The sequence below is a fragment of the Siphateles boraxobius genome, unplaced genomic scaffold (assembly GCF_051911475.1).
Source record: "Siphateles boraxobius isolate OS27281-9 unplaced genomic scaffold, OSU_SipBor_1 31, whole genome shotgun sequence".
Lineage (NCBI taxonomy): Eukaryota > Metazoa > Chordata > Actinopteri > Cypriniformes > Leuciscidae > Siphateles > Siphateles boraxobius.
The window spans coordinates 1,368,949-1,393,326 of NW_027508931.1; the positions used below are offsets into that span (position 1 = coordinate 1,368,949).

Genomic DNA, 24,378 nt, shown 5'->3' on the forward strand with positions numbered 1-24,378 from the left:
CTATTTTTCTTAAACATTTCTGCAGACTTAAAAAAAGCAATTAGACTCTATTTAACAGTTTCACAATGAGGACTTATTTTTTCTTAGTAAGTATTCAAGTGATACCAAGTGATAATTTCGTTCAAAGCAATTGAACTATAAAGGAAAATAACATGAGAAGATTCCTCAGCTCCAAAAATGTTGCTTTTAAATATATCAAAAGCTGCCCTTCCCATTTTTCCTATTGAATACTATTTCCAGAAATCATTCAAACTCTGGTATTATGTCTATATTGTAATTGCTAGACTAATTAATTAATAAATGAAGAGAATCCTGTTCTTTTATTGATGATGTTTAAATATAGCTACTGTGAATTTAATGAGGAATTGAGAGTGGATGGCTAAATTCACCTCTTCTCTCAACAGTACAAAATGTTCTTTAAAAAAAAAAAGTTGTTACCTAAAGGTAATCGATGCGATGCTAATTGAAATTTGGAGGCCTTAGATGCCTTTTAATTATTTTAGGCATCTAAATACTTTTTAAGAGTTGATGAAGCTGATCTAGTCTAAACATCTAATGGTGTCCATCAACAAATCAAAACAGTGTTGGATTAAATTAAAATGTGCCATAGTTCATAAAATTTACTGCTGCAATCATTGTAATCATCAATGGATCTCATTCTTCTGACATTTATGCGTTTCACAGATGTTTTTCCTACCAATGTTATTTTCATTAAAGTGAACAAATTACATTACGAGCAGAAACCAAGACACGCATCTGAGAATACACTATACACAGGCTTGGAATCCACTTTCTAGGCTATGCTTCAAACATTAATAGCTCACAGCAACTACAAATACACTAAACTTCTAAAAGATGAAGATGTAACAGCCTCGGCTTATCTTCCCCGGATCTCCTGCAAGGCAGACAAGGATGTTACCACTAAAGCAGCAATGCTCTCTGCCACTCAGCATATGCTAATATAATTATAAAGGCCTTTAATGTCCTTCAGGCTCATTGCAGCCTCATAAGTCTCATAGAAAATTGAAAGCATAAAAAGGAAAAGGGGGATGGTAGCGGAGATAGAGAAAGGACAAGCAAAAATTAGCTTATATGGATGTTGAATGGTCATGGTGCTAGGATTGAGGCTCACGGATTCATTCTTTACTCATGCACTGAAAATATGCCAGGTATCTCTGGCAGTCATTGTAACGTTAATTTGTGATGTCATACATGTCAGTATTCACAGCATTTGAAAGTAAACTCCAGAACTCAACGTCTGTACGCAGAGAGATACAGTATAAATACATCAGCCTTTATATCCTATATATAGCCTATAGAGAGAGGGGTGAGCCTTTCACTGGTATTAGCACTTTAAATAGTGAGGGGTTCAACAGTTCTGCAATGTGTGGAGCAACAATGACTCCAAGTGGCCACTTATTATAATTGCACTAGCTAGTATATCAATATGCATATTGCTTCACTCTGATGCGTTGGACATCTCAAGTCTCTTGTAATTTGTCTGGAAAATTGAAAACAACACATCTCGTGAAGACTGAACCATTGTTTGGACATAATGACCATGGAAATGTCATATAGGCTAGTAGCTTATTCACATTCAGTGTAAGTGTAGCTTCAGTGTAGCCTATGGAGGCTATTTGATACAGTGAGTACACAGACTATAATTAGGCATATACACTGTAAAAAAAAAATAAGTTATTGGAGTAGCCTATGTTTTACAATGAACTACTATTTCAGACGTTTAACTTTAAAATGACACGTTAATTGTCATTTCTTTGTAATTATTTGTGAAATTTACTTGCAATTTCTGAGGAAAAATTGTTCAAAATTATAATAAAAATTCAGTGTACACTACAGGAAACTGTTAAACCTGTTACTCGTAGCTGGCTAGTCTTCGAGTCCCATATACTGTACTACCTCCTGTCTCCAGCAGCAATGCAATGCAATGTCCTTGGAGGCGCTATAATCAACACATGCAGAGCACACAAGTTCAATTAACGTTAACCCAGCCAGTGTGCGTTTGTCTTCCTCCAAGTCATCTGTGCTTCCAGCAATGGCCCTGTTGAAATCCAGCAAGATTTTGACAAATGTCGGGGCTCAGGCCCCTGTTTTAGCAGTCTTACAGCTCCGTGCAAGGTAATTTGAGGCTTTATTTTTCTTGTGCAAACACTCTGTTGACAAGTTAGCTTGTGCTAGCGAGTTAGCGGACTGACTAGCAGCACCACTGAAAGTTACAGTATGCCACTCTACTGTAACACATGAGACTTCAACCTTGTGCTTATAATTCAACATAGTTATTAATGCTTTTGATGTGTGCCGAGTGTTTTTTTTTATCTTTCAACATGAAATTTCTATTTCATATATGTCGACTGTCAGTGTCAGAAGTTATAATATAATGTCACTAATAGGGCTTTAACAAGCGATCAGAGTTAATGAGATCAACACAGTCGAGATTTTTCATGTTAAGTGTTCATAATGACATTACATTAGTGATATATCAGGTTCAGCCAGGCCTAGCTTGCTAATACTGTCTGACCCAAGGTTATATTTTCTGTCTATTTAATGGCATTATAGCATGATTGAGATGAAAAAACAGCCTCCCTATAAAAACTTATTTTCTTTTACTGCTGTTTCTGATAAAGTATTAAAGCTGCAGGTTTTTTTAACTGCAAAACGTTTTCATTTTTCATTTATTTTATCTACTTGTGTTTTATCTTCGTTCTAACTTTATTATTTATTTATTAATGTGTCTGCTAGAAGGGAACTTATAATTTTTAGGAACGTAATGCATAACTTTATTAATTTACTTTTTTTTATCTGCTTATATATTTGCTTTATTTTTATATCTTATTTTATTTACTTGCCTATTTATTTTTCTCTATAACTTTTTGTTATTTGTCTGTCAGCTTTGGGTTTACTTAATTATATGCTATATACATTATCTGTGACTTCAGTAGGAACATAAAAGGAACATGTAATGGCTTTACGCCTTACTTCCTCAAATTGGGCCAATCACTACAGTCCGCGCTAAGTCAGAGACAGGAATGCTTCCACATAAAACCCCATATGTCCTTTAAACATTACATTATTGTAATTAATTAATGTTCTACACTAAGGATTTTGATTGTTATTGAGGATAAAAAAGTAGCAGTATGTCTTAAATTCAAAAGCTGAGAGTACAGCAACAGTGCACATAGTATGGTTTTTATTGTAGTTCTAGTTGCTGATTGGTACAAATGACTGACATTCAGAGCTGGGTTGAAAAGGGCAGTATGTGAGTCTGACAAATGATTGGTTCTGATACAGAGGGTGGGGTGTGGTTCACCTCTTTTCATTGGATTACAACACTTTATGTGGGTTGGGTTTGGATTGGAAATATACTCCCATTTTACACCTACTGTTTGTCTGGGCAAGCTAGCAGAATCTTTATTTAGAATGACATGGCCATTCTGAAACTGTGCCAAGCATCCATCAGAACAAATACAGCCATGCAATGTTCTTAAACTTGGAGTTTAAAAGTTCCTCTACTGTTAACGTTCAGACATGAAGTCTTATTAGCGGAGTTTAGCAGTCTAGTTCAAGCTGTTAATGACTTCCTTCCAGTTTAGCAAGAACTAAAGCTCTGTAATGATAATCAGCTTATGATAAATGTATCCATCTTGGAGAATTTTGAATGAGACGTTCAAAGAATGGGTAGATTTTTATATTTTCCCTAATGTATATACAAAGTAGTTTTCAGCCCAGTGAAAAGAGAAGGTGGTATGTATTTAATTATTAGGGATGTTTGAATTTCAGTCTTCTGCACTGCTCTAAATTCTTTGGTGTTCACAGCTATAAAAGTGTTTGGCCTTACTGCCAAAAGTATTAAACAATTTACAATTTAACTTTTAATATAAATTTTCCTATGACAACACAGTCATAACAATTTGTCTGGAGCAGCGTACTTGCACTCAATAGTTAACCTAAAAGTATTCTTTTTTCACAGCTCATGGTGGACTGAGGTACAGATGGGACCCCCTGATCCCATCCTGGGTGTCACAGAGGCGTTCAAGCGTGACACCAACCCAAAAAAGATGAACCTCGGTGTAGGAGCTTATAGAGACGATCAGGGCAAGCCGTTTGTCCTCAACTGTGTTCGAAAGGTTCGTCATAATGTAACAATTGGCATACGTTATGATATGCTATGATTTTGTGAGATTTCCCAGAATCACTCTGGCCTGGTTTGTCTTCTAAAATGCTTTTTGTTATATAGCTGACCTACATTTAAAATAGCAATTGTCCGTAATTCTATCAACATCTAATCAGCCAAATAAAGTTTTAATATTCTAATCCCTGCACAAAACAAATGACAGAATTTGGTATTGTCAGGCTGAGGCCCAGATTGCTGCTAAGAAGTTGGATAAAGAGTACCTCCCTATTGGAGGGTTGGCAGACTTTTCAAAGGCCTGCGCTCAGCTGGCTCTTGGACCTGATAATGAGGTCTTAAAGAGTGGAAGAGTGAGTACTTTAAAGCAATGCATTTTAAAAGGAAGTATTTTGCTTATTAAATTATTAGATGTGATTATTAATTCCCAGTTCTTTTTGCACGCAGAGCATCACTGTCCAGACTATCTCAGGAACTGGATCTCTACGTATTGGTGCCAACTTTTTGGTATGTAGTTAAACTGTGGTTTGTAAGGATTTCATAATATATTCTTTTTGTTTTATATGTGGCTGTCATAGAGCACAACAGAAGTGACCCATCCTATTCCTTCGTATGCTCATAAACCTTTAGAAACAAATACTAAGTATGATTAAAAAAATTTACTTTCCAAATTTTACACTACCATTTAAAAGTCTGGGCTTGGTAAGATTTTTTTCCATGTTTTTGAACGAAGTCTCTTCTTCTCAACAAGGCTGTATTTATTTATTTTTTTGATCAAAAATATAGTAAAAACAGTAATATTGTGAAATATTTTTGCAATATAAAATAAATGTTTTCTGTTCTATACATTTTAAAAATGTAATTTATTCATGTGATGGAAAGCTGAATTTTCAGCTGAATGATGCTTCAGAAATCACTCTAATATGCTGATTTGGTGCCCAAGAAACATTTGGTATTATTATCACAGTTGAAAACAGTTGTGCTGCTTAATATTTTTGTGAAAACTTACACATTTTGTTCATGATTTCTTAATATATATATTAAATGTACTGCTACAACATTTTGATCAATATCATACATAAATTTTGTTTTACTTTCTAAAAACAAATGGTAGTGAACGGTAGTGTATATTGTATTTGTTTTTGATTTATTTATCTCATTCCCAATGCTTCATGGGACGAGTTGTTCACCGCTTCATCAATGAATTGAAGGGCACAGTCTAGTAGCTAATAGTTTTTCATTCTTTCATATATTTTTGTGCTTTTAATTTGAATTTGTAATGCGATGTTAGGCCTGATTGTTTTTGTTAACCAAGGCTACAAAAAATGGGTTTTTACTGTTGACTATTTTAATTTCTGGTTATTGGTTGTAAAGGTAGTTCAAATAACAAGTACTCACATCACTTCTTCTTGGCTAGTCACGATTCCATAACGTGTCCCGGGATGTGTACCTGCCTAAACCCTCCTGGGGAAACCACACCCCTATCTTCAGAGATGCGGGCATGCAGCTAAATGCTTACACCTACTACGACCCCAAAACCATTGGCTTTGACCTTAAAGGAGCCTTGGATGATATTTCAGTAAGAAAAAACGTTTTATATCTTGTACTTTATTGGGAATAAGCATTGTATATTGCATTTTAGCTCTCTTCTTCTGATCCACCTCTTAAGAATGAAGAGGGAATAATTTTATTTTGAAATTCTGGATAACGTAATATGTGGAGAATTTGTATAAATGAAGTGTGGGGGAAGCCTTTGTCAGATTTATGTATGTATTTATTTATTTCTCTTTCAGAAAATCCCTGAGAAGAGTGTGATTGTTCTGCATGCGTGCGCTCATAATCCCACAGGAGTGGACCCAAAGCCTGAGCAGTGGAAAGAGATGGCTGCTCTGATCAAGGTAACTGGTTTTGGCGTTAAATTAAAGTCCAAAATCAAGCTGACTGCAGGTCTCAGAAAAGCTACCTATTGAAGTGACAGAAACATATAGTTGGAATGAAATCCTTATCTTTATGTTTGACCATTTGGTCGATAAAAGAATGACTGTCCTTAGTGACAAATGAATGACTATTTCAGTGAAAATAAGATTCTTCACTCTCATTTCAACAGAAAAGAAATCTCCTGGTGTTCTTTGACATGGCTTACCAGGGATTTGCCAGTGGCGACATCGATCGTGACGCTTGGGCTGTGCGCTATTTCATTGAGCAGGGGCACAACATCCTTCTGTCCCAGTCTTTTGCAAAGAACATGGGCCTGTATGGTGAGCATCAAATATATTGTTAAAACATATCCTTTCTAATTACCTGTTGTATTACACTTATATAAAAGTTAATAATTCCCTAATTCAAAAGTCTCCTCACCAAGGCTGCGTTTGTTTGATCAAAAATACAATAAAAAAAACAGTTATAATGTGCAATAGTATCACAATTTAAAAGAACTGTTTTCTGTTTTAATATATTATAAAATTTAATTTATTCCTGTGATTTTCCTTGCTTTTTAACTTGTTTATACTTAAACAATTGAAAAATTCTCCCAATGTAGTAGGAGAAAATACACTGTACAGATATATTCTTGAGTCAATTTATCATTCAAGGATGTGTTATATTTGGAAAATTAGACAAAATATTTGTGGAGAATTATTCGATTTTAAAGTTAATACTCGGTACCTTTGCGTCTTCAGGTGAGCGTGTAGGGGGCTTCACGGTGGTGTGTAAGGATGCTGAAGAGGCGAAGCGTGTGGAATCCCAGCTGAAAATTCTCATTCGACCCATCTACTCCAACCCACCCATGAATGGAGCTCGCATCGCCTCCACTATCCTCAACACACCCGAACTCTACAAAGAATGGTGAGTCCTGAGATTAATCGCCATCATGAAAACAGCCGATAAGAACTGAACTCTACAGACTGTGGCTCGACTGTTTTTCTGGTAGGCTCGTGGAGGTGAAAGACATGGCCAACCGTATCATTAGGATGAGAGAGATGCTTGTTTCAAACCTTAAGAAGGAGGGCTCCACTCACAACTGGCAGCATGTCACTGACCAGATCGGAATGTTCTGCTTCACGGGACTCAAAGCGGAGCAGGCAAGTCAAGAGAAAGTGCATTCTGGGTAAGGATAAGGCCTGATAAGGCCTCAGCCTTTTCTCATTGGCTTTTCTCTGCTTGTCTTTGTCAGGTGGAGCGTCTGATTAAAGAATTCTCTATATACATGACAAAAGATGGGCGGATCTCCGTGGCTGGTGTGACGTCTGCAAACGTGGAATATCTAGCACACTCCATCCACGCCGTCACCAAGTGAAGCTGGCAGGAGACAGAGAGCAAGCAAAAAGTAATTTAGATGATATGAAGTCCTCTGCTGCCTGTCTTTTAGAACAAGATATGAAATAGAACTAATGTAGACTTCTAGTTCACTTAATTTGGAATTATTAATGTAAAGGACAGTTCACCCAAAAATGAAAAATCAATCATTCACCCTCATGTTGTTCCAAAACCATAAGACCTTTGTTCATCTTAGGAAAACAAATTAATCTGTTTTTCATATAAGTGAATGTGTCTCTTAAGAAAATTTGTAATAAATCGTTCAATTCATATGGATTATGATTATGATAACTTTTTGAAGCATGGTAGTTGCGTAGCTGTCAATGGAGGGACAGAAATCTCTCAGATTTAATTAAAATGACCTTCATTTTTTGTTGCAAAGATGAACGAAAGTCTAACGGGTTTAGAATGACATGCGGGTGAGTTATTAATTACAGAATTTTGATTTTTGGGTGAACTATCCCTTTAATTTATGACTATGAATGTGAGCCCCTGAATAAATTAAGGCAGAATAAAACAAACAATCTTTAAAGGATATCGCTTATCAGTGCTGATACAGGAAATCATGATAACAATGTTTTTATGGTCCAAAATATGCTGATATATCAATTAACAACATGTTTAAAGTTATAGAAATAACTGAAAGGAGTAAACAAGATTTCATGTATTGGTATTGTATTGTAGCCTGCAATTTCAGCGCTCTACTAGTGAAAATAAGATTGCCCATAGTGTTTGCAGTGCACTACACGTGTTCTTGCTTAATTTATTATAAATGTATCTTGCTATTCTGTGCATTTGTCACAGATATAACACATAAAAAAATAATTTCATAAATCATTAGGAATTCACACATCCTAGCTGGCCATTAAACTGGAACTGATTTCTCAAAAAATGTGTTTGTGCATCTGTGGGCAAAATCGAATTAATCGATCCATTTTATAATAAAAACCAACTTTAAAACCTATATTGTAACTGATATTTCAGTGGTTAATCGATGCTTTAAGAAAAGCTTTGCGTGTTTAATCCTGTGTGTGGGTGATAATATGTAAACATGCAGTTTGTAAGGATAATTCTGTTAAGAAAATATATATATACATTTGTATAACTGATTATTGAGTTGCTAAAGTAAATTAAGCGATTTATGAAATGTCCAAAGTTCTTCATCGAAAATGAAATGTCACGAGTGATACTGTATGAACTATATAAAATTAATAAAAGTGAGCTAAACGAAAACTCATGTGTTTGATTTTTTTTTTAAAGTAATTCCTGTGTTCAAAACATTTTGTGGGTCATATGATCGTATTTTATAATAAAGCTACTTTATATAAGTCAACATGGTGAAGCGGAGATACGGGAACTAGACGGTGGTGACGCATGGAGACAGGTGATTCCCTGATCACGTGACTATAGATTATTCTAGTCATCAAGCTGTCATCTATTCTAACTTATCTCGTGAGGCCTGGACAGAAAATTAATTTGGTGTTCTCGAATAAAGTGACAATATGAGTAATGCATTTAAAAACTGTTCAAACTTAATGGTCACCGGAGCCAGTCGAGGCCTCGGACTGCAGATAGTTGAGAGTCTAGTAACAGGAGGCTTCTCTCCCGGGAAGATTATCGCTACTGCTCGGGATCCAGATGGAGCCAAGGTAATTTCGTAGCAGAGAGTGTAGTATTTGCATTAGGCCTTCCATACAAACATTAGAAACCAGCCCTAGATCATTTACAGTCCTCTTTTTAGCTGCGTGGGAATATGCACATGCGCAGTTGACAAGTACAAACGACATGCATTTTAACATTAATATTTTAGGTTAAAAGTCGTATCATTTTAAAATATTTTAAAAGACCTATTTGTTTTATAGGAATTGCAAAGGTTGGCAGAAGAGTATCAAAACATACACATTATTAAACTGGGTAAGTTGCCTACATTAAAACTAAAAGGAGTGTGAAGAACAGTGGTTCTCAGTTTGGTTGAGTAGCATCTGCCTGCAGACACGGAGGCTGCATTTTCAGGACCCCACTTCTAGGACCGCATTTCTAGGACCCTAGGTTTTTAGTGACAACGCCACCTATCGAATTAGAGGACCAGCGAGGATGAATGACATTCAGAGTGTGAGTATCAAATGCGAATCAATTTTTATTTGTTTAACTTTAAAAACAATTTTGATGCATTTCATTGGAAAGTTAACGTTGCCAACGTGCTGGTGATTTGCTAAACAGTCTTGAATGCATAGCCATCATATATTAGCCTCTAATGCTGGAAAATGAATTGTTAGCACGTTCATTTAACGGAACTGTTGCATGATAAGCCTGTGTTGACTTATTTACAGCACAATAAACTGTAGCATGTTTGTTCTGAAAGCTTGTTTATTACTCATTGTTTTTCCATTTTAATTCAGTTAAAATAATCTTAATGTTTTCACTGTCACCTGCTCACAGTCAGCCTGTTTAACGTTACCCACAATACATGTTATGTGTACGTCTCTTCATTTTGACATGGTTTTATAAAGTTGGTTGAGACATATGACATTTTAATAGTCAGACATATCCGAGAGGCCATTATAATAATTGAAATCCCACGTGTTAGATTAGATTGTGTCATTTACTGTATACTGTACTCTATATGAAGTGCTATCAAGGACACAGCTCAGGGTAGGCAATAGTATGACAAAAGATAAATAAATAAATTGGTTAAACACTAGGCTTAGGCCACATTTATGTCAATTTATTTATATGAAATTTACTTAAAAATGTTTTTCAAGAAACGACATGAGTGTTTCTAGAACCTTTGTTCCGAGAACATCAAAATCATTTTTTTTTTCAAATCTTTGAACAGTATGCAATAATTGTATTATGAAAATTAATTGGTATGGAGATTGATATCATTATTTTTATCATTATCATTACTCTGTGGTAACTAAGATCTTTTAAATATGAAATTTAAAATTAGAGAGTAGAACATGGTCAACTAAATGTTCCTTATTTAAATCACTTCTCTTTCTCTCTCTTAGGAGTCAGTGATGATGTTGTCCATGTGTTTGTCCATCCATTGAAGTTCTGTCTATGTGGTTCAGGTCATGATCAAATTTGTTTTTTTGTGTGTTCAAGTTCAGTGGTTATATATTATTTTGTAAAATATTTTGTGTGTTCAATTTCAGTTTTTATATATTATTTTGTAAAATATTTTGTGTGTTCAATTTCAGTTATATATTATTTTGTAAAATATTTTGTGTGTTCAAGTTCAGGTGTTTTATATTATTTTGTAAAATACAAAATCTTAAATCTACCCCCAGAGTCATCCTTGTCTTCCATCTGTACTTGAAAATGTGGTCCATAGTGACTGAAAAGACTATAAAATGATTCCTTGTTTATTTTACTTGAGTTATTATATGCTACTTAGACCCAATAATTTCTCAACATTCCTAGGAACCTGGTTTAATTGCAATAAAGAAAGTAGTATTTGGGTGTAATAAATCTTGAAAGAAAAAAAACACTCTAATGTAGTTAAAACTGGGTGGAAATATTGCATTGGTGGCACTTTTTTCGGTCCTCCAAAACTAGGGTCCTGGAAATGCGTTCCTGGGACTGCGGTTCTCCGACTCGGTAGGTGGCGCTGTCACAAAAAACTAGGGTCTTAGAAATGCGGTCCTAGAAGTGGGGTCCTGAAAATGCAGTCTCCGGGACTGCAGACAGATAATATTGGTTTGGTTTGCTTCATGACCCAGATTTTATATTGAACATTAGGTGGCGACCTAACACAACACAATTATTATTATTTTTTTATTGTGCAAAAAAAAAAAACCTCAAAGGATGAAAGCATTGATATCACCATTAACTACCTTGAAATTGACATTTTTATACTGTCAATTAGTATAAAATTAATTGAAACTATTTTTTTCTTTATGGTTTGATGGATAAGGGCCTGTTGCAGTTTGATCATCTGCATTTTGAATAGTTTTTCTCCCTGCTGTAGACACCAGTTATGAACCACTGATCTAGAAGAAGCTGTATTTAAAAATAAGAGTTTGTTTACTCTGTTACATTAATCGTGGATATCTCTGTTACTAGATGTCATCAGTCAAGAGAGTATAGAAAGAGCTGCGTCTGAGGTGGAACAGCTAGTTCAAGAGGAGGGTCTCAACTGTCTCATAAACAATGCTGGAATTAACGTTGTAGCAAACCTAGAGACAGTCACTGCAGACAAGATGTTGGAAAACTTCCATACCAACTCTGTTGCACCGTTGATGATCACCAAGGTTTCATTTCTCGGATGAATATATGCACAATATATGCACATATCTACTCTCATCACTAACATCTGACCTACTGATCGCACTTGTCATGCAGGCCATGCTCCCACTGCTGAAGCGAGCAGCTGCAAAGGGAACCGGGATGGGCATCCACAGAGCAGCAGTCATCAATATGACATCACTGCTGGGTTCAGTTGAGCTCTACTGGGGTGATCGTGCCAACACTTTCAAATGGTATCCCTACAGAACATCAAAGGTTTGTGAAATTGTGTTTTTGGAGTTCAACGCCAAGGTAAAGGTTTTAAAGTCAAAAGAAAACAAAAGTTGGGCTGCTCTTTTTTTTCTTTTTTACAGTACATGCATTTACGTTTACTTACAGTGTACCTATCTAAGAAAGTACTGGTAATATATAAGGTAACTACATGGGTTAAGGTTAGGTTTTAGGGGTAGGTTCAGGGTTAGTACCTAGTTATTGTAATTGGTATATAATAAGTACATAGTATGTACATGAGGAACAGGACTGTAAAATAAAGTTCTACCAAAAGTTGCGATAGTCTGTACTTCCCTGTATTGTGACTTCTCGAATAAGAAAAAAATTGTGGGGCGAGACTTGATTTTTTTTCTCAATCTGATGTGAGTGACAGGATGTCCTGCCCTCGTGCCGGTAAGAGAAGTCGATGCAGGAGGAAGGGGAAATTATTTTGATTAAAGATTATGGGGGTACACGAATGTAGAAAAAATTATGATGGGAATGGATAAATCATTTATAATAAATACTGCTATATTCCATTAGAAAAAAACTTGTCAGTTTGAATAAAAATGTCTTCCAAATGCATGAACGTTTGATTCCTTTGCTGAAGCACAGTTGTACATATTGAAAGATATGATAATATGTCTGTGAGCATATCGGCTGAGATACTTAGTTGTATTTATTACTTAGGCGCGCCGAAAGAACACCATAGACACAGTACAATCAACATGGGAAAATCTCACAGTAAAACAAGCAGCTGTGAGAAATATGATACACCAGTGTTTTGCCCGATGAGACGTTTATCTATGTATCATCTCTTTACTCTCTTAAATTCTTTTTATAACAGTATCATATTTATATCCCTTTTAATTCCTTTTATAACTTTTTTAATTGTCCTTGCTTTTATTTTGTGATTATTTTTATTAATTTCTATGTAAAGCACTTTGAATTACCATAGTGAATGAAATGTGCTTTATAAATAAACTTGCCTTGTCCATTTGCCTTGTATCAGAGTGCACTGAACATGGTCACCAGATGCTTGGCAGTGGACCTCGAGGCAGACTGGATCCTGTGTATGGCTCTGCATCCAGGCTGGGTACGCACTGATATGGGTGGACCTGAAGTGAGTCTCGATCAGCTTTTCATCACTGCTGTCTGGTATTGTGCTAACCGAATTTAAAACAAGTGATAAACTCTTATGGTCTTTATATTCTTTTCTATACAGGCACCACTGAGCCCTGAAGAAAGCATTTCCTCTGTATTGTCTGTGATTGGTGGTTTGTCTGAAAAGGATCATGGGTCATTTCTTCACTACACTGGTGAACAACTTCCCTGGTGATTCTGCAGATGTTTTTTAGATGCGAGCAATAGAAGCTGTGTTTTCGCTTTGCTGCATATGTATATTTATTTACATATTTAATAATCTACATTCTTGTTCAGAGTTTTTTTTTAATCTTCCTTGCTTATGAAAAGTTACTTAATATTTTGAATGTTGTGGATGTGACAGCGAATGGAGTGGATCATGATTAAATAATTATTGTCAGCTTTGCATTAAAAACACTGAAATTATGATATCTTGCCTGGTAAAATTATGAACAAACTTTTCAACACTTATTCTCGTTTACCTGCAACTGCCAGACACAATTCTGAATGCAGCAGGCTTTTTGTGTTTAGTCCTCGGAAAAAGACAAAAAAGCTATTTAATATTTATTTTTTTGCAACATAAAATGTGTTGTTGAATGGTTTTCATATTAAAGTTTGTATTGACGTTGAACAAGTATTTTTGTTAACATTTATATATCATAAAACTGCACATGTATGAATAAAGCTGTATTCAGAAACAAATTTAGAATTTTCTGATTTACTTTTCGTAACTGACGTAACTGTTTTCTTATGCACACATATAGCCTTTCAAGCAAATAAACGGCTTAGGTTTAGCTATATTTCATTACATAGTGCATGATTTATTTTAGTAATAAATCATCTAAAATTTTTCATATAGATTATGATATTTCTATGCGTATTATTTTTTTCTAAAAGGCAAATGGAAGTCCTCCCATCTACTGTGCAACATTGACACTCTTTTTCATGAGCAATTATCTCATCTCACAAGCCTTGGCTATTTGGATACAAGGCAGTGATAAACTGGCCATTGAATTTGCATAGTGGAGTAGTAAAGAATAGGTAATTGCCATTGAAACACATGGTCTCCATCTTATATTTCAGTGATAGATTGGTTAAGGGAGTGCAGATGAAGCCTGTTTAATAAGAACTGAATGTACAAGTGCTCAAACAGGTTTGCCTCTGTGTTTGCTGATCACCTGTCAGCTGATCACTGTCAACTGCGTTTGAATATGGATACACTCCGGCAGTAGTTTATTTGTCAAATGGAACTAATGGAGGACAATTAAAGCTTAAAAAGGTAGGCTTTGGTTCTTTATTAGTTCCTTCCTTTTTACACAGAAACCTTCAATGATCCACCTCTGGCATTCCCTGGAAAGCATCTCAAAATAGACATGTCTAAATACTCTATGTAGTATATACTTTATATAGTATAATATAAGACAGTGTGTGAACAGTATATAACATAAATCTGATTCTTGAATACATGTATGTATAACAACTGATATAAATAAACTCAGCATTAGTAACTTTGTGTCCTTCATTTCCAGAGCTGTACATGGCAGAAAGACATGGTTTTCTTTACCACTTTGATTCTGTCCTTTGGAGAAATCCCACTGCTATTCTCAGAGGAAGTGGAGTATAGTATTTTAGGCATATCTGCTGTCCTATTCCTTATAGCCCTCTGTCTTTTGATGTGGCAGATTTACCGCTACTTTAAACGGTTTCCTGTTTTACAAAGAGCCGGTAAGTTTTCATGCTAATTATTTTATTGACCTTTATATTTGACCTAATATTGCACAAGATTAGTTCTTTATTACTGTTAACAGTTTTAGTTTTAGATAAGCATTCAACATATGTAGCATAGATGCACAGTATTGTATAAGATGTACTGTATATAATTCATTATCTACACTACAGTAGAATACAACATTTTGGGGTCACCAAGATTTCTTTTTTGTTTCTGAGAGAAATTAATACAGTTATGCAGAATACATGCATTAAATTGTACAAAATTGACAGTAAAGATATTTCTAATGTCACAAAAGATTTTAATTTCAAACAAGTGATGTTCTTTTTTAACTTATATTCAAAGAATCATGAAAAAAGTGATCGCAGACACGGTTTTCACAAAAATAGTGATATTAAGAAATGTTTCTTGAGCAACAAATCAGCATAGAGCTGAGCAACAAATCAGCATATTAGAATGATTTCTGAAGGATCATCTGACACTGAAGAGAAAATTCGCTTTGTCATCACAAGAATAAAATGCATTACATTTTCAATTTTAGAATAGTTATTTTAAATTGTAATGTTACTGTTTTTACTGCATTTTTATCTATCTATCTATCTATCTATCTATCTATCTATCTATCTATCTATCTATCTATCTATCTATCTATCTATCTATCTATATATATATATATATATATATATATACATACACTCACAGTACATGCAAAGCTAACAGGGTTTATGCAGAATATCTATCAACATCTATTTGATTCCAGTGAATATTTTGTCAGCAGACGGCCCGTCAGCTAAAAGCGGAGGTTTTCAGTATGCTACACAAACACAAGACTCTGAGGTAAGATTCATTTACATAAACCATCATTATCTTCATACCTTGGAATGCAACCACTTATACTGTGTTTGCTTCCATAGTTTCTGCTTGCTCTGACTTAGATCAAACAAAATAAATGAAAAACACGTTTTGCAGATGCTTTGCTTTGGTTGCCAAAAAGTATGTCTGTATTTCTAAACATCCAATTAGAGACTATGCTAGAAAATGAGACCAGATACACACTCTGTCCATCAGATGGAGGTTCATTATGAGGAACTGAGCCACCGACTGTCCCCTGGCACCTCTTGCACCAACCTGGGCAGTAGTTTAGACCTGGATAGCATGACTGATCTTGAAGAGGAGCACATCCAAGGATCTCTGCGATTTTCACTGTTCTATGATCAGCTGCAGTCCAGACTGGTGGTGACGGTACTGGACGCCCAAGATCTGGCTGTCCGAGACTTCAGTCACAGTGTGGACCCTTTTGTTTGGGTGAGGTTAATGTGGGCAGAGAAAGAAGATGAGGAGCAATGTCCACTGCACAGTGTGCTGGACGAGTGGCAAACGCGTCTAGTGAAGAAGAGCTGCTGTCCTGTGTTTGGAGATCAGTTCTCTTGTTCTCTGGCTGAGGAGGAAGTATCAAGAGTCACTGTCAGATTTGAGGTATGTTAACAAGCTTATTTAGCAAAGACATGCCCATGACGCAATAATTCATTTTTAGATCATTTCTTTTAGGTTAGGGACTTTGATAAATACTCAAGACATGTAATTCTGGGAGAGGCTCGTGTTCATCTGAACAGTCTGAAGATGTCATATCCACTGGAGTTGAGACAGGATCTGCAAGTCCCCAAGAAAGTAAGTGTAATCCCAGCACAACACATTCGGAATTATGAGATGAGGAACAACCGCTCCATTTTCTGTGCAGGACATGGTTGGTGAGGCGCTGCTCTCTCTGAAATACTTGCCTACATCTCAGAGGCTGGAGGTGGGAATGTTGAAGATCCGCACAGTCTGTCATTCAAATAAAACTGAGAGAGGTGAGGAATAATCAATTAAATGTTAAATTATACAATAACGTAGATGTTGAAACGCATTTGGAATTGAATGCACTTAAAGGGTTAGTTCACCCCAAAATGAAAATGATCGCATCATTTACTCACCCTCAAGCCAGCCTAGATGTCTTTCTTCTTTCAGCCAAACACATTTGGAGTTATGTAAAAAAATATCCTGGGTCTTCCAAGCTTTATAATGGCTTTATAAACTCTATGTACCATAGATTTTGAAGCCCAAAAAACACATCCATCCATCATAAATGTAATCCATGCGGCTCCAGGGGTTAAAAAAAGGTCTTCTGAAGCGAAGCGATGTGTTTTTGAAAGAAAATTTTTATGTTAAAATGTATAACTTCATAACTATAATCACTGGTTTCCGGTAACGGCTGTACGTGAGTCGAGTTCCTGCCGAAGAGTGACCATACTTCAACCTGAACTTATTCAGTACACAGTCCTACCATTCGGTCTATCCCTAGCACCCCTTACGTTTATGAAGTGCATGGACGCAGCTCTCACCCCCCTGAGACAACAGAGAGTGCGAGTGTTGAACTACCTCGACGATTGGCTGGTTATAGCCCCGTTTGGAGGCGCAGTTAAGAACTCACAGATCCTGGCTCCTCAGCCATCTAGAATGCCTAGGTCTCAGGATCAATGCTTCAAAAAGCGTACTGTCTCCTAGCCAGAGTATTTCTTTTCTGGGAACAGTCATTTATTCTGTACAGATGAGAGCGCAGCTGACGTCAGAGCACGCGCTCAGCATCGGGCGTCTAGCGGCATCGTTCAGAGCAGGTGCTTGCGCGCCTCTCAAGAGATTTCAGAGGATGTATGGCCTCAGTATCATCAGTACTCCAGATGGGTCTACTGTATATGAGTCCCCTCCAGCACAAGCTGAAATCCTGTGTACCCGTTCACGCGTGGCGATCTGGACACTTACGCATCAAAGTGAACCATGGCCTTGGAAAGCAGCTGACTGGTATCAGTCCGGCGTGAATATGGGCGTGATTTCGAAGAGGAAAGTGATCTCGACAGATGCTTCCAACAGAGGTTGGGGGACCCTATACGAGGGCAGGCCCATCTCCGGCCTTTGGTCGAGCCCCGAGAGGCGTCTACACATAAACTGTCTAGAGATGAGAGCGGTCGCTCTATCACTAATAGCTTTCCTCCCAAATATAAAAGGTCCCCACGTCTTGGTCCGGTCAGACAACATGTCAGTGGTTTCTTTTATAAATCGCCAAGGTGAGCTCAGGTCGAGCAACTTGGACACCATGGCCACAAACACCTCTTGCTATGGGCTCAGCTGAACCTGCGCACGTGCCAGGTATTCTGAACCTGGGTGTGGATATGCTATCCAGAGACAATGTCCCCCGGGGGAATGGTCTCTTCACCCGCAAATGGTTCAGCTGGTATGGAGCATCTTTGGCTAGGCAGAGGTCGACCTCTTCGCCTCAGAAGGCAACGCTTGTTGCCAAGCATTTTTTTCCAAAGACAGGGACGCGCTGGCCCAGAACTGCCCTTCACGATGCTACCTCAGATCATCGAACGGATCAGGGAGAGCAAGTGTGCAGTGCTCTTGATTGCCCCGCCCCGGAGGAACTGGAGCTATGTTTCTCCGAGTTGACTCGGCAGCTGGAATCAGCCCCATGGCCGATACCGCTGAGGAGAGACTCCTCACCCCATCCTGACTTGTGGGCCCTCCATGTATGGCCCCTCAACGGGTATCCGGGAACCTTCCGGATAGGGTGCTAAATACCATTACTGAAGCAAGAGCACCTTCAACCAGGCGTCTTTATGCTCTAAAATGGTTAGTGTTATCCGGCTGGTGCGCAGCACGGAACCTGGACCCCTACTCCTGTGGAGTGACAAGGGTACTTTCCTTTCTACAAGAGCTTGTGGACGCAGGTTGCACCCCCTCCACGCTCAAAGTATATGTGGCGGCCATAGCAGCACTTCACACTCACGTGGCCAGGCAATCACTGGGAAGAAACGACCTAGTCGTGTGCTTCCGCAAGGATGCCAGAAGGCTAAACCCGCCTCGACCCCCCTCTTTACCTATTTGGGACCTCCCCACGGTCCTGGAGGACCCTTTCGAGCCGCTTCAGTCTGCTGACCTGAAGCCTCTTTCACTCAAAACCGCTCTCTTGCTAGCACTGACATCAGTCAAGCGAGTGGGTGATTTGCAAGCACTCTCAGTGAGCGCTTCCTGCCTTGAATTCGGGCCCAACGACTCCAGAGACGTCCTTAAGCCAAGGCAACGGTATGTTCCTAAAGTGCTCTCTACTCCGTTCAGAGCGCAGGTCATTTCGCTGTCAGCTCTTCCCTCATCAGAAGACGAAAGAGACGTGAATCTACTCTGCCCTGTGAGGGCTCTCAGAGTCTATTTGAAGCGTTATGCCCCCTTTAGGCAGTCAGAACAGCTCTTCGCATGCTTCGACGGCCGCACCAAAGGTATCCGGGTCACGAAGCAGAGACTGTCACGTTGGATAGTTGATGCTATCTCGCTGGCTTATTAGTCTAAGGGCCTCCGTTGTCCCATAGGCATCAAAGCTCATGCCACGAGAGGCATGGCCTCGTCATGGGCATGGTCGAGTGAAATACCAATTGAAGATATTTGTGCGGCGGCCGGCTGGGCCTCACCGTTCACATTTGTGAGGTTTTATTTGATGGAAGTTCCCGCTTTACAAGCGAGGGTGTTTTTAGCACATTTTCCACAACTATAAGGCCCGACGTCTGTCTGGTCCTGGGTGGACATGAACTACAGTTCTATATACCATATAAGAAGGAGCTGGCCCTTTATAAGGCCCATTCCTATATTTTCCCTATATGAGGCTCATTACTGATCTGGCCTATGTTAGGACTCGTAACTTTACTCTTCTATGAGCCTCAGGTGCTTGGCCCTAGGCTATAGTATGGGGCGAAGTTGTTAAGCTACACAAGTTGGTAAGCTAACTTACGCAATACGAGTGGCCTCTCGAAAGGGAATGTCTCGGTTACTAACGTATCCTCGGTTCCCTGAGAGTGGGGAACGAGTAGTGCTAAACCCGCCGTGCTACTGTGCTTCGATCAGGGGATCGCTTCAGTCGTTTTAACCTGAGTTCTATGGCAAAAATGGGGGCTTATATAGCTATAAGCCATGCCCATACTGGTGGGCTCTGACGCTCACTGGCGTGAAGCGACCTGATTGGTTCGCACATCCTAGCCGACTCGCTATAGGTTCGTGCAGTTGTCGCAGAGCATCCAATGAGCGCTCTAGACGCTCAGCTATATGTCTGCTATGCAGCTGCGTTTTTAAAAATTTGACTTTCAATATTCTTGAGAAAAGGAGATTTCCCATAGCGTAGGTTAACTTACGCAATACTCATTCCCTACTCTCAGGGAACCAAGGTTACGTCAGTAACCGAGACGTTTCATTCCTGACTGATTCAGTTTTTTTTAGCAAAAAAACTACTTCCCGCCGGAAGTAGTAAGTCATCCGGGTACTTTTTGCCGGCTCTTTTATGAGTATTGTGAATTTGGACATACTTCTTTTGTCGCATACTGTTTTTCGCCTACTATATAGTAGGGAACTATGCAATTTTGGATGGAGCACTAGTCATTTGTCTCCACCTGCCTTGAGGATGCAATCCTTTCTGATTACCAAAAATTAGGAGTTTAATATATTCCTTTATACATTGTGAACTAACAACAAACAAAGGTATATTTACAATTGAACATAAACCACGCTCAATAAATGCTGTAAAATTACTTTCAATTATTGTAAGGTGTTTGTTCATTGTACTCACAGCTCTCTATGCCAGAATCAGCATCATCTGCAACCAATGCAAACTTCGACATCAGAGGACAACACAGAAGATGTGCTGGGAGGTGACTGTGTTTAATGAGGTCCTGACCTTTGTGTTGCCAGATCAACATATAAGAGAGTGCTCCATTATAGTGTCTGTTTTTGAACTTCAGCCTTCAAAAAAGTCCTCCAAGCGCTTGATTGGTACCATCCACCTCAAAAAGGACAAGACCTCAGAGAATCCGCACTGGAAGCTGATGATGCAATCACTACGACAGCCAATCGCTAAATGGCATTTAATCTTCATCTGAATATTGACGCACACACATGGTCACATTTCCCGAGGTGGGAGGTCGAACTTCCGACTTTGGTGTGTGTTTTCAGGTTGGAATGAGGAAACAACGTGCACTGTCAGGGATAAAAAGCGCTGAAGGATTGTTATTTGTGGGTTTTTTAATATCTCTGGATACTTTTGCAACTCTTTCACACCCTCACCACTCGTATTTATCTTTCAACTAACCATATGAAGAGATATATGCATCATTTTTATAATTTAATAAAAATAATAAAGTCACGAACATATCCACCACATCTCAAATTATGAATTGTGTTTGGTGACGTTCTGCGATGGACATTTTGAACATGTTTGGAATAACAGGACTGACACCATTGTCTTTATAGGGGTGCATACTCTATAGTGGGCACACATTTAAATGCAGCCAGAGGTGGACAGGAACTAAATTCATTTACTTGAGTACTGTACTTAAGTACAGTTATTAATCTGTACTTTACTTCAGTAATATTTTTTCTGTAAACGTTTTACTTTACCTTCACTACATTTGAAAGACAAATATCGTACTTTTTACTCAACTATCTGTCAAGGTCCTTTCAGTAGAAAGTAGTAACGTCAGTCAGGGGATGATTTTGGTTGCAGAGGTTGCATTTTAGTTGGAAATGAAAGTCGGGTTGACGTCAGAACTCGACTGATGTTGGTTTCTGACGTCAACCTGATTTTCATTTTCAACCACAATACAACGTCTGTCCAACGTTGGAGATTAACATCAATTTAATGTTGGATTCTGACATCAACCTGATTTTCATTTTCAACGTTGGGTTTGGTCTTCTAAATGCAAATGTTGGCCATTTGTGTGTCCGACTCCGTTATTGAGTGCACTTATTCAATCTCACATTCAATTCCACTACTAGAACTGTGTTCTAGAAATAAATTTGATATTGATATGAGGGTAGGCAGGCATAGATTCAGAGGCATAAGGTACTGTAAGTATTACATACACCAATGCAACAATAATAAAACAATGCTTTGACATATAATTTTTACTTTTGCTAATAAAGTACTTTTAAAAACGAGTACTTCTGTACTTTTACTTAAGTAAAAATCGCTCTTTACAACTTTTACTTGTAACGGAGTAATATTTGACCAGTAGTGTACTTTCACTCAAGTAAGGAAGTTGTGTACCTTGTCCACCTCTGTGATTTGTCAAAAATACAGCTTGTTTGGAAAAGATGCACCATAAAATTAGTTGAAAAGTGATATTTTTTTCATCTCATATTTCATTATTTAAATGTGCAGAATGTTCTTCACTGATACTGTCTCTTGGTATTTAAAAAGCTATTAAGACAAGAAAGTTTTTAAAACTTGGATTTATAAGTAATTAAGAAACGATGAGGTGTGTGTGTGTGTGTGTGTGCGTGCGTGCGTGTGTGCGTGCGTGTGTGTGTGTGTGTGTAGCATGTCAATATTATTAGGGAAATAAGATTTTCTAATCAAAGTGATAGTGTTGCAAAAATAAGTACAACCTCCTGAAAGTGACAAATAAAACAAAATTCAAAACAATTCTGTGCAAGTTAAAGGCAATGGTGAGTTGAACCAAAACATTTAAACAAGTATTTTCCGAACAATTACATGTGTTATAAAACAGTCTCTTAATGCTGATAACTTGGGACAGATTTATTTTGAAGGTTTACTTCTTTGAACAAAAGAGGACAATGGTGCAAAATAATTACCAAAGCAATGTTTTAAGTGTGAAAATAATGCAAAATTAACATAGAAATTCAAATGATGTGAAAAATGATGTCCTTGAAACAATGAGCCCTTCACTTTAAGCTTTCATATATTTTTTATTTTTTTTTATTTTTTTTATTTTTTTTACAGATAAAGCAGTCAATACAGTGTTACACACACTCTCCATAGAAGTAATGGTTTTTACACTGAACAAACTGTATATTCTGTCCCCTTACACTAACCCTAATTTGGTCCTCACAATGTAATATAAACCTGTACACACACACACACACACACTCTCTCTCTCTCTCTCTCTCTCTCTCTCTCTCTCTCTCTCTCTCTCTCTCTCACGCACGCACGCACGCGCGCACACACGCAGGCAGGCACGCACACACACAGGCACGCACGCACGCGCGCGCACACACACACACACACAAGATATCCACAAGATGGCTCTCTAACACCATTACAATAATGACGCTTATCTGTTGTTTTGACCCAATCATATCTTCATACTAATGCCCCACCCACAATTCTAATAGATTATCACTTAAAAAGTATTATAGTTATTTGAAAAATTATAAAACAGACAAATCAGCACATCAGGATAAATGTGAGTCAGCAAGAGTGCGATGCAATTTGAAATATTCATTTGACAGTAAACTGTTACCCCTCATCTATCTCCATAAGGAATGTGTCTGTAATGAAAGACTTCTCACAGATGGATTTCTGCTGCAAAAGTTGCACATGTATCACCCATCATTCCCAGCCCACTGAAGCACTGGCTCCCTGCTAAAACTCATCTTGAGGAGGCTTGATCATTAGTGTAATACTAGGATAACAACGTTAGGAAGGAGAACAGACCCCATTTAAACAGATGGGCGTCTCAATGGCACTTTATTTAGTTTTGGTTGCCCCCAGTTTTTTTTTTGTTTGAAGTTGCTGCCGAGCCACTGGAGCAATCTTCTTGTAGACAGATATTGAATTAAGGCAAATATCACGACTTTGACTCATAATGAGCGGTGCTGAACAGATGTTACGGTACCTCTGCTGCTCAAGGCCATTCCCAGACATTTCATCTCTCTTCAAGACTGTTTGGTAAACTATTCCTCCCAGAGTCTGTTAATGAAAGTCACAATGGGATTTTTGGGGGGGGAAAGGGTGAGCATGAGAAATCTGGGGCCTTGGAAGGGAGGAATGCATTCCTCTTTTCTTGTTTTTATGTAAAACCACCATATTACTTCTACATTATTGCCCAGCAGGGCTAAGAAATACTTGACATTTCACCTTACCTAAACTTTCAAGATACTGGCTGCTGAAAATGCAGCTTTGCCATCACAAGAATAAATTACATTTTAAAATATATTCAAATAGAAAAAAATACCCTTGAATGATATTTGTATTGTTTGTGTACATGACATCTACCAATACACTGAATGTTGAAAACTGAGACACTTAATTTGACTTAAAAGTCTTTATTTAAATTTCACTTGGCAATCAGTCAAGTCAAGTCAAGTAACCTTAATTTATAAAGCGCTTTTAACAGTATGGGTTGTTTCAAAGCAGCTTTATAGTGATAATAGAAATTACTGTAACAGATTGTTCAGGCTTTACCACAGCTCTAGGACAAAGTTATTGTCCAGCTAAAGATAGTCTTGATTGATTCACTTCAATCAATCAAGATCATTAGTTATCAACTTAGGGGCCGATGCGCTAACAGGACACTGTTCTAACAGAAAAACCCCTAACGAGCTCCTCCCGCACAAAACAGTGCCTGGTGTCTCGAGAACGCACTCCCTGAAATAGGTTCGAAGGGGAAAACGATTATCCGTTCTCTCTGTGCAAACCTCAAAAACGCAAACCCGCGAAAACGCAGACGGC

The 24,378-nt window shown here is 37.9% G+C and overlaps 3 protein-coding genes across 3 annotated transcripts; all 3 read left to right on the forward strand.

The window, feature by feature from the left end:
• The first annotated feature begins 1,938 nt into the window (after positions 1 to 1,938).
• Positions 1,939 to 8,692, forward strand: got2a (glutamic-oxaloacetic transaminase 2a, mitochondrial). Its single transcript, XM_077248854.1, has 10 exons — positions 1,939 to 2,136; positions 3,986 to 4,142; positions 4,369 to 4,497; positions 4,592 to 4,651; positions 5,562 to 5,723; positions 5,938 to 6,042; positions 6,252 to 6,402; positions 6,823 to 6,988; positions 7,074 to 7,224; positions 7,317 to 8,692. The coding sequence occupies exons 1-10, from the start codon at positions 2,054 to 2,056 to the stop codon at positions 7,437 to 7,439; spliced, it is 1,287 nt and encodes a 428-aa protein (XP_077104969.1). The 5' UTR covers positions 1,939 to 2,053; the 3' UTR covers positions 7,440 to 8,692.
• Positions 8,693 to 8,785: 93 nt separating this feature from the next.
• LOC143697036 (C-signal) lies at positions 8,786 to 13,804 on the forward strand. Its single transcript, XM_077193985.1, has 6 exons — positions 8,786 to 9,108; positions 9,322 to 9,373; positions 11,528 to 11,715; positions 11,807 to 11,965; positions 12,972 to 13,082; positions 13,185 to 13,804. Exons 1-6 carry the CDS (start codon positions 8,962 to 8,964, stop codon positions 13,296 to 13,298), a joined length of 771 nt encoding a protein of 256 aa, XP_077050100.1. The 5' UTR covers positions 8,786 to 8,961; the 3' UTR covers positions 13,299 to 13,804.
• A 2,065-nt stretch (positions 13,805 to 15,869) lies between these two features.
• On the forward strand, positions 15,870 to 21,052 carry syt19 (synaptotagmin XIX). Its single transcript, XM_077194036.1, has 4 exons — positions 15,870 to 16,307; positions 16,380 to 16,499; positions 16,570 to 16,681; positions 20,478 to 21,052. Exons 1-4 carry the CDS (start codon positions 15,870 to 15,872, stop codon positions 20,783 to 20,785), a joined length of 978 nt encoding a protein of 325 aa, XP_077050151.1. The 3' UTR covers positions 20,786 to 21,052.
• The last annotated feature ends 3,326 nt before the right edge of the window (positions 21,053 to 24,378 follow it).

Excerpts from the sequence above, each read along its gene's own strand:
- LOC143697036 (XM_077193985.1), top strand. The coding sequence starts at position 8,962 with ATGAGTAATGCATTTAAAAACTGTTCAAACTTAATGGTCACCGGAGCC. Across the intron at positions 9,109-9,321 it reads GGGATCCAGATGGAGCCAAG|GAATTGCAAAGGTTGGCAGA; the intron begins GTAATTTCGTAG and ends TTTGTTTTATAG. Across the intron at positions 13,083-13,184 it reads CTGATATGGGTGGACCTGAA|GCACCACTGAGCCCTGAAGA; the intron begins GTGAGTCTCGAT and ends TTTTCTATACAG.
- syt19 (XM_077194036.1), top strand. The coding sequence starts at position 15,870 with ATGAGACCAGATACACACTCTGTCCATCAGATGGAGGTTCATTATGAG. Across the intron at positions 16,308-16,379 it reads GAGTCACTGTCAGATTTGAG|GTTAGGGACTTTGATAAATA; the intron begins GTATGTTAACAA and ends CATTTCTTTTAG. Across the intron at positions 16,682-20,477 it reads TTCAAATAAAACTGAGAGAG|CTCTCTATGCCAGAATCAGC; the intron begins GTGAGGAATAAT and ends TTGTACTCACAG.
- got2a (XM_077248854.1), top strand. The coding sequence starts at position 2,054 with ATGGCCCTGTTGAAATCCAGCAAGATTTTGACAAATGTCGGGGCTCAG. Across the intron at positions 4,498-4,591 it reads AGGTCTTAAAGAGTGGAAGA|AGCATCACTGTCCAGACTAT; the intron begins GTGAGTACTTTA and ends TTTTGCACGCAG. Across the intron at positions 6,989-7,073 it reads CCCGAACTCTACAAAGAATG|GCTCGTGGAGGTGAAAGACA; the intron begins GTGAGTCCTGAG and ends TTTTTCTGGTAG.